Source organism: Schistocerca americana, chromosome 1 (genome assembly GCF_021461395.2).
Source record: "Schistocerca americana isolate TAMUIC-IGC-003095 chromosome 1, iqSchAmer2.1, whole genome shotgun sequence".
NCBI lineage: Eukaryota > Metazoa > Arthropoda > Insecta > Orthoptera > Acrididae > Schistocerca > Schistocerca americana.
In genome coordinates, this window is record NC_060119.1 from 695424830 (window position 1) to 695442412 (window position 17583).

General features: G+C 44.3%; 1 protein-coding gene across 3 annotated transcripts in view; it reads left to right on the top strand.

The window, feature by feature from the left end:
* Window positions 1-17583, top strand: part of LOC124609405 — a 501321-nt gene that overhangs the window by 385069 nt on the left and 98669 nt on the right. For all 3 annotated transcript variants that reach the window (XM_047140070.1, XM_047140071.1, XM_047140072.1), the window contains one exon: window positions 14138-14336. In XM_047140070.1, coding sequence (XP_046996026.1) covers window positions 14138-14336 — 199 coding nt within the window. The remainder of the gene's footprint in view (window positions 1-14137; window positions 14337-17583) is intronic.

A 17583-nucleotide genomic window follows, 5' to 3' on the forward strand; every position in this document is an offset into this window, starting at 1 on the left:
CCCTCCTCTCTCTCTCTCTCTCTCTCTCTCTCTCTCTCTCTCTCTCTCTCTCTCTCTCTCTCTCTCTCTCACACACACACACACACACACACACACACACACACACACACACACACACACACACTCACTCTCTGCCCCCCCCCCCCCTCCCCGTCCTTCTATCCCTACCTCTTTTCTTTCTGAAAGGAATGGAATGGTTTTGAAGTAAGAGAACATTTGTTTATTTCACTTTCAGATTGTATTCTTACAATTCATTGCCATGTGTTCTGTCCGTTTTTCTAATTTTATGTATGAATTTTAATATTCATGTTCAGTTTGTATTTCTTATGATAAAGAAGAATGAAAGATAGATTGATATAGCAGATTTTTTTCTCCGTACTTCCTTCAATCCAACCACATACTCCAAATCTAATGAGGTGGCACTGTTGTAAGCACACTGGGCTTGCATTGGTGAGGACGATGATTTAAATCCACATCAAGCGATCCAGATTCAACTTTTCCATGATTTCCCTAAATCTCTCCAAGCAGATGTCAGGATGGTTCCATTGAAAGAGCTTGGCCAATTCCCTTTACCATTCTTGAAACATTCAAAGCGTATGCTCAGTCTCTAATGACCTCTATGTTAATGTTAAACACTGACCGATCGACCGACCTACCTACCTTCCGTCTCTAATGACCTCTCCTGTGACAGAAGGTTAAACTCTTATCTTCCTTCCTTATTGCAGCCCATTGAATATAATAAATAACAATTAAGAAAAATGTTTTAGTTTCACCTAGATGAAGAGAAATGCATTTTATAGTGCAGAGTGTATACGCCATGGGAAATCTGGAAGAAACACAGGAATTTTTTCAGCTGGGAAGAAACCCAGAATTTTTTTAGAATTCCAAGTATTTGTCATTGTTTTAGTTCTCAGTTATATTTTTTTAAATTTTGGCTTGAAAAAAGTGATCAAAGACTTTTACTTTAGCCTGCTACTGCAGGATAAGCCTGTGCCTACAGCAAAATGTGTCAGAGGTTTTAGGATGAATACTATGCTGTACTTTGTAACAACAGACTGCTTTCAGTGAGTAGGATGCCACAACTGTTTACATTTCTAACAGGTTGCGGAAAAATATTGGGAATGATGGTTTGAGAAACATTAGTTTCAAAGTAAATTTACTTTTACACCACATGAATTGTGTTACATGCAAGAATGTGTGGTGAATTTCTTAAATCAAGGAGCATTTGATTCTCATTGAAAACTTAACACTTTGTGGACCAGCCACTTGGACAAATTTTGGGCCGAGAAGAACAGCTATTTATGCCATTATTTAAAATTTTACCTGAACGTTTGTGTTTAGGTCACTCATGATCAAAAAATCTTAAAGGTTAGTTTTTCGTATTTATTTTAGTTCTTTCATAGATCTCAAGTTATGCAATAACGATGCATAAAGTTTAATTATACATCAAAAAACTGCCTTGGAAGCTACTGTGCTGTATTTGTTACACTTGTGATATGAAAATATGTGGTGTACATGTTGCTGCACATCAAATATTGCCCCAAAATGCATTGTGTTTTGCTGGGTTTCATTTCCTAAAGTGCTGGGAAGTTCTATATCGATGGCTGAAACCTTTACCAGTGAATGGACTGATAAGTTTTATAGCCCCAATGGGGAAGCATATTGTCACTTAACACAGAAAAAATGTATTTTCACCCAGGTACAGTGTATTTTCACTCAGGAGAAAGTGTATTTTTAACTGAAAAATATCCCTCCCCCACACCCTCCCCCATACATATACACCGTGGTAGTGTCATTGTTTTGTTCAGTTTTTAGTTTCGTAATTTGTGATCAAGTTTTTCGGTTTCACCTTCACTATAACAAACCATTAATGGTACAGGTCATGGGATTACAAAGTCTTAAAAATGTTGCAAACAAGTTTTGTTTATTGTGAGACCTCTTTGCATTTTCCCTATGAGGGGAGGAGGATTCGTGTTTAATGTGCTGTCAGCAACAAGTTCTTTAGAGATGGTACACATGCTCAGATTGGGAGAGGATAGGGAAGGAAATTGGCCATGTCCTTTTCAAAGAAACCATCCTGTAATTTGTTTTGGTGATTTTAGGTAAACAATAGGAAACCTATGTCTGGATGGGGATTAGACTTGCTGTCCTCACACACCACCACGTTGCTTGGTTTTGTGCCTAGCATAAACCTTTTACTCTTTATAACAACACAGTATCTAACAATATGGCATTGCTTGTATTAGAGATAATCATTCCCCGTGCTTACTGGGGCTGTGCAAATATATGGGAATGCTGTGAGAAATGCGTGTTTGCACATAAAAACCAGTGCTAACTAAGCCTCCAGGTTGTGATTGATTGAGCATGAATGGCACCTGTGCAATTTCCTCAACATGTTGCAAGTGTCAGTGGTGACCAGCACAGTTTTCTGTGTAATTTTGAATGCATTATGTCAGAGCTAAGTGAATTTGAACATTGGCAAATTGTTGGTGCTGGTAATATGAGTTCTATCATAACCAAGGTAGCCAAAGTGTTTGGTGTGTCAACAGACACCGTATATCGCATACAGGAAAAGTGGAAAAAACATCTGCTAAGTCACAACATGTACAAAAGTGTGTGTTGAATGGTTGTGATGGATAGTAATTGAAGAGGATTGTGGTGAAAAATAAGACAATGAAGGCTACAGTAGTCACTGCAGAAATGAATGTCACTCTTATGAACCATGTCAGCACTGGAAAAACATGAAGGGGGCTCCATAAGTTGGGAATTTCAGGGTGAGATGGAATTCCAAAACCACCAGTAAGTAATGGAAATGCCTGTAACATGAAAAGCAATAAAACCTGGACTATAGAGTGATGAAGGGTGTCATTGGGTTGGATGAGTATTGTTGCACACAGTTTCTGACTTCTGGGGTTGGGGAGAGGGGGAGGAGGGACACAAGGTGTTGTGTCAGAGATGCTGTGACTGAAGAGATTTCCATGGTATAGATGGTGTTGCCAGGGATGACAGCCAAAGGTGCATGAAGATCTCGATCCGCCTGGATCGATGCTTTCAGATGAAAGTGCATGCAGTGATGATGGCATAATGCAGAGGAGATACTAGCAATGGAGATGAGACTTCTTCCGCACTCCGTGCAGTGAGAAGTGTGAGCACTGGCCACAGAAAACAAACCCACTGTTGATGCTGAAAAAACGTGCAACTGCACAACTAAATCTACATCACCCCCAGAATAGCCAGGATCAACCAAGAGCAAGGTGCCAGGACCGTGGCCCGAGTAGAGGCCCTGGACCCATCCTGGGATGCAGCTAGTTTCGGTTGCATGCAATGAGTATCTTTGGTTCAAGCGGTAAAGGCACAGCACTCACAGGACATGGATGGTTCTCACCATGAAGCCATGGCTACTGGCGTGATGTGGATGACAGTTGGAATCCAGTGAGGTTGCTGCCCAAACTCCTGGCCCAATTGGTGTGTGAATGGCAACAAAACTGACTGCTGGGGATGCCTGCCTGGCCCCAAGAGGTTGAGTAGCGTCCATGACTGACAATCATGCAGGAGCTGCTGGGACACTTGGCCCCAGTTTGCTATGTTATGTGAAAACCCCTCTGCCAGGAAATATTCTACTTGCTTGTGCATCTACGTCTTAAACATTCTGACAAAACGTTACACCTTGCTGTTCAACTGTGGATGAAAGGGAGACGCCATGATGTGGTAAATTCCATTGTGTGTACAAAAGTCCTCAAAAGATTGTGACACAAATGGAGAACTGTTGTCTGAAGCCAGGGTGCAAGGCAAGCCTTCTGTGAAATATATCTTTGACAGGTCCTTAACAGTCCAATCTGCCATTGCAGATGGACAATGAATGACATGAGGAAAACAAGAAAAAGCATCAGCTGCCAGTAACCAGAAAATGTTTAAAAAGGCAGTGTCAGGACCAGCCATGGCAAAAAATCAATCTGCAGCAGCACATACTGAACATGACAAGGTATTCTAGTCCCAGTCAATGCCATGGAAAAACATGTAGTAGCATGCAAACAGTTTTGTGTGAAAAATCCTCCAGTGATCCTGATGTAATAAATGGCGGACCTCCTGCCACAGAGCCACTGGGGCGATGGTGCAGGGCGAATAAACCCTTCTATCAACAGGAGAATAACACCATTCAAGAGGGAGAAGCAATGGTGCAACATACAAAAATTCTGAAGTGAATCCAATGCCCAGTCCATCCAATGGTTGGCTTGCCTATACTGTATCATTCGTATGACCTGCCAGAGCACTAGACCCATTGCTGCGGCAGGGGTGATATGGAAACTGGTGGTGGGGAAGCCATCTACCATGTGCCTCGCCTCTGTATCCAGTTGAAAAGAAGACTGTTCCTCCTGGTTAAGCAATGGATCAGAGCCCACTGGGAGCCAGGACAGAGCGACCACATTTGCATGTTGTGATACGGGACATAAATGGATACCGTAATTGCACTGCAAGAAGAACAGAGTTCAACACTGAAGACAGGCCCCACATGGAAACCAGGGGCTTATGGTGTGTAATCAAATGAAATTTTGCACCACACAAGAGCACATGGAATTTTTTAGGGCTTAGAGAATATCAAGAGCTTGTTTTCCACCTGAGAATAATGGCACTGAGTCAAGTTGAGTGTTTTTGGTGTTAAGGCGGTAGGTTGTTCAGAGCCATCTGAATGATGATGGGCCATGACTGCCTCCAATCCATACTGGGATGTGTCTATTACCAGTTCCAGATGATTGCCAGGTTGAAGTGTTGCAAGACATGGTGTGGAGTCAAAATTATCCTTAAGCATACACACAGACTGCAGGCCAACAAAAGAAACACTTTTCTGAAGCAACATATGAAAGGGTTGAGCAGTAGTTGCCTCTGTGGGAATAAACTTGTGGTAATACACCTCTTTGCCAAGGATGCCCTAAGTTGTTGTAGGTTCGAAAGATGGGACAAAGCCGTAATAGTGATGACGTGTGGTTCCTGTGGACTACAAGCCCTACCAGGAAATTTTATGACCAAAATAAAAAATGGAAGGCTAAAAAAAGTGAGTCTTAAAAAATTGAGATGAAATTTGATGCCTGTAGATCAGTGGGTAAAGAACAGATGTTACGTAAGTGATCCGCTGTGGTAGCACCTGTCATGATGATGTCATCCAGATAGTTAATGCAATGAGGGGCAGTCATCATTACCTGTTTGAAAAAAAATGTTGAAAGACGGCAGGCACATTAGCGACCGCAATCATTAGTCATTGATAATGATACAGGCCAGGTGTATTAACCATAAGCAACTGTTTTGATGATTCATCCAATGGAATCTGAAGGTAGAGTCAACCAAGATGATTTTCAAAAAGAATTGGCCCGCAGCTTACTTCGTGAGCAACTCCTCCAGAGGGAGTGCATGTGTTTGCAAGTGCCTGTGCGTTGATAGTGAGCCACAGAGCCAAAGCTGACTGGACTGCTTCTTTTTTATCACTAAAGGCATAGCCCATTCACTTGAGGACTTCGGTCTGTCACTCCTAGTGATGTTAAGCCAAAATAAATCTTGAGTACTTGTATCATTAACCACCAAGTACATAATGGAACAGACAGCTGGCTTGTAAACCGTATCAGGCATAAATTTACTGAGAATAGTAGTCTGCTGTTTGTTATGGCTTACCATTCGACACATAGTGTGTGCCAGTGGTGGAGACTGAAGCCCGCCATACAGCTTGTGAGTTGAGAAGAGCACAGTGCCCATATGTCGAATTGTAGGATTAATGGCTTATCCATCACATGCATTTCAGCGGAAGGTTTGTTTTAGCCTGCAGACACTGGTGAATACATTTATGGCAAGAAACCCACTGCTTGGGACAGAGTGCATGCTCGTGTTGTATGAAACGAGGGACATGAAGGAAGTACAACAGCCTATTCGTCCCACAGTGTGCTAGGCTCCATGTCCTGGTGCTGCATGCTGTTGACAATGGCAATGGCGACATCACTCTAGCCTATAATTGGTGGCCTACGGCACGGAAGATCCTGAACACCTGTGCAGTATTCAAAACCTCTCCCAACATAGGTCCCCCAGGGGGTCCACAACTCTTTTGTGGATACGTGCGTGGCGAGCACGGGTCCCCGAGCTATTGCAGCCTTCTTTCTCTCCAGGGCTGCATTTCTTTCCCCTTCCCCTCCTTTCCCCTTCCCCTCCTTTCCCCTTCCCCTCCTTTCCCCTCCTTGCTCCTTTCCCGTCCCCCTCTCCTCTCCCTCTCTCGGTGTCCTTGCTTATGTTGGCCCCCAATATCCTCCTGGTTCTGTTGGTTTTACAATTCGGCTTTGTTGCGTAATCATCTCCTCCTTTTGGCATTCCTTGGTCCCCCTCTGGGGTTTGACCTCCATTACAAAATTTCTCCTCCGTAGTGTGAGCCATTTGGGGAAGAGCACATTACCTAGTATCTCTGATGTGCGCCCTCCTAGTACATTCCACCTCTCCTTTCACGTCGTCGTCTGATGCTAGGGTGCATAGCCAGCACGGTAGCCAGCCTGTGTGGTGGGGTCGCTATGTACCCTTTTGGTTGAGCCCCCTGAACACACAGGGATCACACTTCTGATACCTGAGCTGTGACCTCCTCATGCATGCCTTGGAGTGGTTGCTCGTCATCCTGGAGCATCGGAACTCCCGGCAATGGCCGCCGTGCCAGACGGCCCGTGCTGTGGCTGGGTGGCGCCCGTGAGGAGAGCCCCTGATTGGAGTGGGTGGTATCAGGGCGGACGCTATGCAAATGAAACGCTTACGGGTCCAGAACTCTGGCCGTTCTTCTGCAGCCGTCTCTCTGCGTGGAACTGATTCTTCAAGTGCTGCTTCTCTTGCCCCTTCGGCCTTCCCTTATATGGCTACCCCCTGGGAAGAGGGTCAGGCCTGTCGGCTAGGGGCAAAACCTTTCCCCCGTTATCTAGTTTGCACCAGGACTGATGGAGATACTTTCACCAATACCAAACCTTTATTCTTTGCGGAACACATTGAAGACAAGTCTGGCGAAGTGGACTCCCTGACCAAGATGCGGTCGGGTTCGTTGCTGATCAAAACTGCTTCAGCTGCCCAATCTGCGGCCCTTCGTGCCTGTACCCATCTTGGCACAATTCCTGTGTCCATTACCCCCCACCAGTCTCTAAATATGGTACAAGGTGTAATTTTTCACAGGGACCTCATCCTTCAAATTGATGAGGAACTTCGGGACAATCTCGGACAGCGGGGTGTTCACTTTGTTCAGCGTGTTCAGAAGGGTACTAAAGACAATCGCATTGATACTGGTGCCTTTATCCTGGCCTTTGAAGAGGATACCCTCCCTAAGAAAGTTAAGATTATGGTTTATCAATGTGATGTGAAGCCGTACATCCCACCTCCTATGAGGTGTTTTAAGTGCTTCCGTTTTGGACACATGTCTTCCCGCTGTTCACAGGCCCCTCTCTGTGGTGACTGTGGACGTCCACTCCATGAGGGGAGTCCCTGTGTTCCCCCTCCTGTGTGTGTAAATTCTCATGGTAGTCATTCTCCACGTTCACCAGATTGCCCAGTATATAAGAAGGAAAAGAAGATACAGGAGTATAAGTCCCTCGATCGTTTAACCTACACAGAGGCCCGTAAGAAATATACACGTCTTCACCCTGTGTCCATGACATCTAGTTACGCCTTGGTTACATCTTCACCCCTTCCTCCCCCTTCCTTACCCCCATCCCGGACCCCTCTCCATCCCCCCCTCCCCTGCGGCTCCCACACCTTCTCCTCTGGGCGTTGCTCCCCCTCCCCAGCCGGAGAAGTGTCCCACTCCTTCGGCGTCTGCCGGTCGAGGGCGCCTCTCCCGGGATGCCCCTTCCAGGCCAAAGGTCTGCTGCTGCACGACGACTGCGAGAGCCGTGGTCTGTCGGCCCCCAGGTCGCCCGGTCTCTTTCTGTTCCTGATCTTGCTGCAGCTGGCTCCTTTATGTTACACAGCCCTCCTCGATCTCAGCCTGAAAAGAGGAAGAAACATAAGTCCCGGGACAAAGAGCCTCTGGTTTCACCAGAGGTCCCTTCCCCGACTTCACAACCGGATTCTGACCTGTCGTTCATGGATGTCGCCCCCTCCTTGTCGGTGATGGGTGGGGACCCAGCGGTATGACTGGCTTTAGCATGTTCAGCCCCCATTTAAATCATTGTTCTGTGGTTCTCCAATGGAATTGTAATGGATACTATCGTCACCTTTCAGAATTGAAATCCCTTCTTTTGTCCTACTCTGCAGCTTGTGTGGTTCTCCAGGAATCTCATTTTACTGATGCTCACTCACCGACCCTCCATGGGTTCCGTGTTTTCTGTCAAAATCGGGTCGGACCCCTATGGGCTTCTGGTGGCGTTTGTACGTTGGTCCGTACAGACATTGCTAGCACGAGGATTCCTCTTCAAACTACATTGGAAGCGGTTGCTGTTAGGGTCCACTTAGACTCTGCGGTCACAGTTTGCAATCTTTATTTCCCTCCTGACAGGACTCTTACACCTGCTGCCTTAACTGCCCTTCTTCAGCAACTTCCTTCTCCCTTCCTCCTCCCTGGGGATTTTAATGCTCATCATCCCTTGTGGGGCAGTGCCTTTCCGTCTAGACAAGGTCTTCTTATAGACCAGTTTATTGCAGACCACAACTTGTGCCTTCTTAATGATGGCTCCCCTACTCATTTCAGTGCCGATCATGGTACCTTTTCTGCCATTGATCTTTCTTTTTCTTCTCCCTCTCTCCTCCCTTCATTACACTGGTCACCACACGACGACCTTTGTGATAGTGACCATTTCCCATTGATTATCTCGCTCCCTTCCCACTCCCCGGTGGACAGGTTACCTCGTTGGTCTTTCCAACGTGCCGATTGGCCTCTATACACTGCACAGGTCGTGTTTTCTCCATCTTTGTTGGGTTGTATTGATGACGTCCTACGTGACGTGTCTGACGCGATTGTTCGTGCTGCTAGCCTTGCTGTCCCACGCTCATCTGGGCCATTTCGTCGCCGGCAAGTCCCATGATGGAGTACGGCCATTGCCATTGCCATCCGTGATTGCCGTTGAGCTTTGCAACACTTTAAGAGGCACCCATACGTAGCCAGCCTTACTACATTTAAACGCCTCCGCCCGTTATTTAATCAAACAGAGCAAGCGGATATGTTGGGAACGATTCGTTTCTTCCCTTGGTTCTACTGTCCCTCTGTCACGGGTATGGGCTACACTTCGCTCTCTCCAAGGTTGCCATCGGCAGTCCACCCTCCCAGGCCTTCACCTTCCAGATGGCCTTTGTACGGACCCATTAGTTCTTGCAGAACATCTTGCGACCCAGTTTGCAGTGGCATCAGCATCAGCATCAGCCTCCTAACCAGCTGCTTTGCTTCACCAGAAACAGCGGGCTGAAGCTTCCACCTTATGTTTCACCCCTTGTGAGTCAGAATCTTACAACGAACCTTTTACTGAATGGGAATTTCTTTCTGCTCTATCTTCTTCTCATGATACGGCCCCTGGCCCAGATTCCATTCATAACCAACTGCTTCAACACCTCAGTGCTCCACAACGGCACCATCTTCTTCGGGTGTTTAACCGTATCTGGCTCCAGGGTGACTTCCCTTCTCAGTGGAGGGATAGCATCTTGGTTCCTGTCCTTAAGCCTGGTAAGAACCCCCTATCTGTTGACAGCTATCAGCCATTTAGCTTGACCAATGTTGTTTGTAAGTTACTTGAATGGATGGTAGCTCGTCGGCTCAATTTGGTCCTCGAATCTCAGGATCTATTGTCCCCTTACCAGTGTGGCTTTCGAGAGGGACGGTCTCCTATCAATCATTTACTTTGCTTGGAATCCGCAGTTCGGCAGGCTTTTTCCCAGCGCCGCCATTTGGTTGCAGTGTTTTTTGACCTTTGCAAGGCCTATGACACGGCCTGGTGCCATCACATCTTACTTACCCTTCATCAGTGGGGTCTTCGGGGCCCACTCCCAATTTTTATCCGCCAGTTCCTGTTCCATCGGTCATTCAGAGTTCGAGTTGGTACTGTTTTTAGTTCTCCACGGACCCAGGAGACGGGCATCCCACAGGGTTCTGTGTTGAGTGTCCTTCTTTTCCTCATTGCTATCGATGGACTTGTGGCTTCTTTCGGTCCCTTGGTCGCCCCTGCCCTGTATGTGGATGATTTCTGCATTTGGGTTAGTTCCTCCTCGATGGCATCTGCAGAACGACTGCTCCAGGGAGCTATATGGACCCTCTCACACGGGTTTCAATTCTCTCCTTCAAAATTGCGGGTGGTCCACTTCTGTCACCCTACTTTGATCCACCCTGATCCAAAGCTCTATCTCGATGCACAACGATTGCCTGTGGTCCCACAGTTTCATTTCCTGGGTCTTCTTTTCGATAACAAGCTCACTTGGTTGCCCCATATCAGACTCCAGAAGGTAGGATGTTTCTGTAAACTCGATGTCCTTCACTTCCTTGCCCACTCCTCTTGGGGTGCGGACCATTCCCTCCTCCTCCGTCTTTATTGTGCTCTAGTTCTATCTCACTTGGACTATGGTTGTCAAGTTTATAGTTCAGCTGCTCCTTTCACACTGCACGTGCTGGATCCAGTCCACCATCGTGGTATCCGTTTGGCCACCGGTGCCTTCCCTGCTAGCCCTGTTGATAGTCTCCTGGTTGAAGCTGGGATCCCCCCCCCCTTTCCGTTCGGTGGTCCCAGCTTCTGGTATCTTATGCACTCACTATCCGTTCCTCTCCCACTCATCCTTCCTATTCTATCCCGTTCCCAGACCATGGACGTCGCCCACCCGACTCCCGCCCACAGGCGGGTTTACCGGTTGGGCTCTGCCTTGCGTCTCTTTGCCATGATTTTCAGCTACCTTCTTTGTCCTGTCTTCCTCGCTCCATCCCCTCCACCCCCCTTGGTTAGTTCCTTGGCCTCGAATTTGGATGGATCTCCACCGAGGTCCAAAAGATTCCATCCACCCGGTGGTGTTCCGTTCCTTTTTCCACCAAATTTTATGGGAGTTTCGGGATGCTGTTGTTTTTTACACTGATGGCTCTAAATTTGCTGATAATGTGGGGTATGCCTTCACGTCCTCTGTTGGAACGGCAAATCATCTGCTGCCACCTACATGTGGGGTGTTTACTGCGGAATTGATGGCAATTTCCCAGGCCCTTACCTTTATGAAACAGTCCCAACACAACTGCGTTTTGTTATGTACGGACTCGATGAGTGCCTTCTTGCTATTGACCGGTGTTTTTCGCGCCCTTGGTCTCTGCCATCCATGACCATCTCGCTGATATTCACCGTGCTGCTTGTTCCATTGACTTCTTTTGGGTCCCTGGCCATGTGCGTATCCCGGGTAATGAGCTCGCTGGGGGAGCAGTCACTAACCCCCCGTTTTCTGTAACCCCTCCTGCAGCGGATTTACAGCTTCATATCAAATCCCACTTCGCACAGTCATGGGCCAATTCTTGGGAGGCTACTCCCCTGTCTAATAAACTTTGTGCAATTAAGGTGACACCAGGCTCGTGGCGTTCTTCCTTGCGCCTCTCCCGAAAGGACTCGACCACACTGTCGTCTCCGCATTGGCCATACCAGGCTGACCCATGGTTTTCTTTTGCGTGATGAACCACCCCCACTTTGTGGTTGTGGAGCCTTCCAGTCAGTAGCCCACATTTTGGTTGAATGCCCCCTTCTTTTGGCTCTGCATGCTAAGTACAGACTCCCCTACACTTTACCTTTGATGTTGGCTGACAATTCCCGGATGGTCTCTCTGGTTCTCGGTTTCCTCCAGGAAAGTGGTTTTTATTCTCAGTTTTAAGGTTTTTAATCTCTCTCTGGTGTTGGGGCAGGGCGGTGAGTGTTTGGGTGTCTCCCTCTGTATGCTGTGTTCGGAGATTCCCGATTCACCTCCCTGACCGAGATCCTCTTTTCTTCCCCTTTTACTCTGTTTTTACCTTCTTTTTTTTAAGGACTGGTTAGTCTCCTTTTCCCATACATACTTCTACATTCTAGCGGTTGCACCTTTTAAGTCACAGGTGGTCTTGCCTATGCTGCTTCAGCATAGTGTTGGGTTCGTTCTCTTGCTGACTTCCCTCATTTTGTTTTTACCATTGACAACATGACTGCCCTTTTACGTTTTTAGCTTTTTCCCTTTTATTGTTCTGACTTTCTTGAGATGTCCAATTAGCGGAATGGACCATATTTGAAACAAGGGACTGATGACCTTGCTGTTTGGTCCCTTAAACCTCAAACAACCAACCAACCCAACATAGGATCCTCAAACCGAAGGGCGCGTTGACACATGTCCATATCTGTGACTGAACAAATGATTCTCTCTCATGCCATGCTGTCTGCATGTGATGAGACTCCTGAGACTTAGCCATGATGAACCGACACTGAAGACTGAGGCCATGAAGTTTGGCTGCCCCAGCTTGGTACGATTATTGCAGCTGTTTGCAATATGGAAAGAATCACCACACGCAGTGACTAGTTTAGTACACACTTGTCGTGATAAGAGGACAGCATCGTACACACATGGTCAAAAGAATGTGGCGCTGGTTCATGCAGGGAAGCCCTAGCACAGTAAGTGATACATACAAGGTAGTATGCATGATAATGAAATAGAGCTCCGTGTTTATCACCTGGAGTGTCAAGAAATGTTAGCAGTGCCACTTTTCATGACTGTCCCAGTCTTTCATGGATTTATCATAGGGCAGGGGGATGGGGGAACAACTGGCAGCTGAGCCTGAGTCAGTATAGCCAGCAACCTTTGCAACACTGCCATATGTGCTTGCTGCTGTTGCAGAAGTGACTGGAGTAAACCCTCAGTGGAAGAGCTAAATGGCAGAAAAACTGCAGTGTCCGAAACAAGCGAAAATCTGATCCTTGACATTGCCACTTGTGTTCTAACTAGAAACAATTTGTTGGGTCATGGAGGGACAAAAACAAGGATAAAATGAAAATAGTTTACGCATCTCAGACAGCTATAACAACTGAGGGCCTGGAGGCCCTTGCATGCCCTTATAAAGACACTATCCACATCAGGGATCACTGGTGTAGTGCCGTGTGCACATAATGGAGCCGATGGTGGCACTCGGTGGCAGGGTTACCCCTGGTGACCATCTCAGTTGTGGGCGCTCTGTTTTAATGTCTGTGCACACTACTCTTGCCATAGTGTTCTGACTTATGTCCACTGTGGGTGGTAGGTGTAGTAACCGGTGGGTTACTGTAGGACTTTTAAGAGACTTAAGGATATTAATTTCTGATTAAATAATTGGAAAAAACCATCTTACATCTACATTCCTCTCTATGGTTTCTATGAGGCAATTTTATGGGTGACTGAGACACAGCTCCAACTGTTTCCTGCATGATGGATTTTTTAATATTTTTATTTGTAGTTGCTGTTTCAGCAGTTCATGTCATTTTGAAAATCATTCTTCAACATTACCATGGTATTACATGAAAACCGTGGTTCACAAACAGGCTTCATTAAGCATTTTTAATGCTTCTCGACAAATAAACTTGTTTTTTACCTCTAAGTATTTTGCAAAAAGGCTTTTATGTCGGTCAGAAAGCACAGTACTGATTGGACACTTTCCATAAAACTGGTAGTCAGTTGTTTCAGGATTTTCTTGTGTCAGATGAGAGATTTCATTGTGCCCCTCATTTTGAAGTATAAGAAATGATTAAATGACTGTGGCATTTTTCCATTTTGAAAAATGAGAAATGATTATATGATGGTGGTGTCTTTCCACTTAAGCTGTATTTATTTAGACCTCTCTTCTTTGTCCTTATAGGTGTGAATAAATACAGCCTAAGTCAAAAAATTCTGCCTTCATTTAGTTCAGGACTGTGGAGCCCACTAGGAAGAAAGTCTGTAAGAAAGTATCTTTCCTCTTATTTTTAAATAAAATTACTCTTGACAGTAACCCTAACAACTAATATATGTTATAGCCTTTCCTAGGCATCTTCCAGTATACATTCAGCAACTTTATGAAAGGAGAAGCTTTCTTAAGATGTGTAAATCAGGTGTGTTGTAGCCATATTTTTCACAAAGCTTAAGGGTTTTTATCGTTCTTAATAATAATAATAATAATAATGGTAATAATATTATTAATGCTGAAATTTGTTGTTTGCAGGTCAAGTATTAATTTACCATCCACTCTCAACAGCACCCACTGTCACAATCATGCACATCGTGAAAATCATCGCCATTCACATTATTTGCAGACTTCCAAATCAAGTGGAAATATTTTGCACTCCCTGCAAAGTTCGAAGTCCAGTGGAAATGTACTGCATTCTCTACAACAGTCTGGTTCAAGTGCCAACATACCACAGGTTAGAATATTTACTAAGTTAATAAGTTTGTGAAGATAATATATTTTCTAATTAAAGACAGCAAATGCTGTACAAATTAATGCATCCCGTGTGACTGTAACCCAAATTTTCATTACCACCTCAGACAAAAATATCCTTATGGTTACAAAATATTTCATAATGGAAGTCATTGGATAAAAAGTTCTCAATCTACTTGCCATGTCAGATTCAGATAATATCCCAAGCTATTGATGACTGCCTCCATTGTCATTGTCAGGGACTCAGTATGACTTTCATGACCAGCGAGGCTCCCAGTTTTTTCATACCCAGAGGACGGTATCTGTTTGGCTGGATTACTTTACAGAAATGGTTATATTGTTGGTAGAAAATAAACAGCTGAAATGCTTAACTTTGATTTTGAATGTTTCTTTGCATAGGTAAACCCAGGAGAATTCCCTCAATTTAATCTCACTGAAAAGATTAATGAAGTAAGTATTAGTGTCTGTAGTGTTGAGGAACAGCTGAATCATTAAAATTAAGTAATGCTCCAGGGCTCAATGGAATCCCTGTCAGATTTCATACCGAATTTGCGGCTGAGCTAGCCGCTCTTCTAACTATAATGTAGTGTAGACCCCTCAAACAAGGAATGGTGCCCAGTAGATGGGAGAAAGCACAGGTGACACCAGTCTACAAGAATGGTAACATGTGTGATTACAAAATTGACATCTAATACTCTTGACGTCAATTTGTTGTCGAATCTTGGAACATATTATGAGCTCAAATGTAATGAGATATCTCTAGTAGAATTACCCCCTCTGTCAACCAGTGTGGATTCTGAAAAAGTCGATCATATCAAATCCAATTCACAGTTTTCTCACATGACATACCGAAAGCTTTGGATCAAGACAGTAAGGTAGATGGAGCATTTGTTGAATTCCGAAAAGCATTTGACTCAGTACCACACATACACTTATTGTCAAAAGTATGATTATATGGGGTCTCAAGTGAAATTTGTGACCATTGAGGACTTTATTTTAGGGAGGACACAACATGTTATCTTTAATGGAAAGTTGACGTCAAATGTAGAAGTAACTTCAGGTGGAAGTGTGTTGGGACCCTTTCTGTTCATGTTGTGTATTAATGACCTTGCAGACAGCAGTAACTACAGACTTCTTGCAGATGATGCAGTTATCTATAATGAAGTATACTATCTGAAAGAAGCTACATAAATACATTGTAGATGGGAATGAGTACATAATATTTTGATTGGAGATCCGTATCCAGAAACGTACTGTTTCTGTGCTACAAAGGTTTCAATTCAGATGTGTAATGCGTCCACATTTGCTGAGGTAAAGAGAAAGTCTGAATTGCTTGTGCTGGTATGCAGTGGGGTAGACAGGATAATGTGTACTATTTCTTATGGGGTTGTTGCAAAGTTTAATTAACGAGACTCCTATAGAGACAGAGGAAGATCTGCTGGCACAAATTCTGACTTGTGCACTAGAAATTGAAAAACGACCAGGTGGGATGGAGTGTGTGTACCAAAGCATGCTTAATAGGTCTGATGTCTGTAATAATGTTGGTGGTTGCTACTTTGAGCAGTTGTTGTAGTGCATCAATACTGTTCTGTATATACAGTATGCACGGTTCTTTTCTATTTTGGAATAATTGTTCTGTGTCACAACTAATTCAATTCCTCAAGCATAAGTTAGCTGCAACAGGCAGAGAATGTGTTTGGTTGGTGCTGCACATTTCGTGATTTATGACTGAGATAAACTCATGCCTCAGTGTTCTTCTTCAGCATGCCATTGTAGAAGCGTGCACAGAAACAGCTGAGGGATGGTTGTATTGTGACATATTGTGAAATTTCAAACATTCAAGAGTGCCACGATAAATTTGTACTACTGTTGTCAATCTTAGGCTTAAGCTTAATTGTGTTCTTTTAAATTTTTTGAGAATTGTGGGCCTATGCTCATTCAAAGCAACCATTGTCTAAAGTCATTGTACAATTACGAAATAGGTTATTTTTGAAAATTTTTGGGTGCTTACCAAACTATATTTTTGTAAGTTACCAGTATGAGTGTATACAAAAAAAAAGCTTACTTCATAGTAAATCAGCATTTTGTGGTTCCTTGTTGTGCCAAAGAATAATCATTCCTGAATTACATTGTATGTCAGCGCAAATAAACGTGTGTGTGTGTGTGTGAGAATTTTCGGAAGCTACATTTTTGTTAGTGGTGGACCTGTTAAGACACCTTGTGAAATTTTACTAATTATCTTCTCTCAAAAGTACCTAGACGAGATAGTTAGGAACCTTACTCATGATGGAAATATATTGGCTCTACTGGCAACAAACAGACCAGACCTCTTTAAGGATGCCCTTATCGTAGCTGGTATCAATGAGCATGATGTGGCCATGGCAGCATTGATTACCAGAGTGAAAAGGACAACCAAACCATGCAAAAGATATATATGTTCAGTAAACTAGATTAAAAAAATCAGTAGTGTTGTATCTCAATGAGGAGCGTGAAACTTTCTGCACATGGCAGGAGTGTGCAGAGAAACTATGGCTAAAGTTCAAATGTTAGTTGACCATGCAGTGGACAGATGTGTACCCAGTAGAACAGTTCATAATGGGAGAGAACCTCCATTGTATACAGTCACTGTAAAGAAATTTCTAAAGAAATAGAGATTACTGCATAATAGGTGTAAAACAAAATGTAGGGCTGTAGGTAGAGAAATGCTGAATGAAACTCATTTGGTTGTCAATAGATTAATCCATGATGCCTTCAGTAACTACCATAGCATAATATTGTTAAGTGACCTTTCACAGAACCCAAAGAAATTCTGTCTGTATGTGAAGGCAGTTAGTGACACCAAAGTTAGTGTCCAGTCCTTGAAGAATGAGACTGGAACTCAAATGAAAGATAGCAAAAAAATCTGAAATGCTAAACTCTGTTTTCAAATGTTCCTTTACAAAGGAAAACCTAGGAGAACTGCCCCAATTTAATCATTGCACTACTGAAAAGGCAAATGAAATATGTATTAGTGCCACTGGTGTTGAAAAACAGCTCAAGTCATTAAAATTGAACAAAGCCCCAGGTTCTGATGGAATCCCTGTCTGCTTCTGTACTGAATTTGCAGCTGTTTTAGCCATTCTTCCAACTACAATCTATCATAGATCCCTTGAACAAAAAACTGTGCGCAGTGCTTGGAAAGAAAGCTCAGGTGACACCCATCTACAAGTAGGGTTGTGGAAGTGATCCAC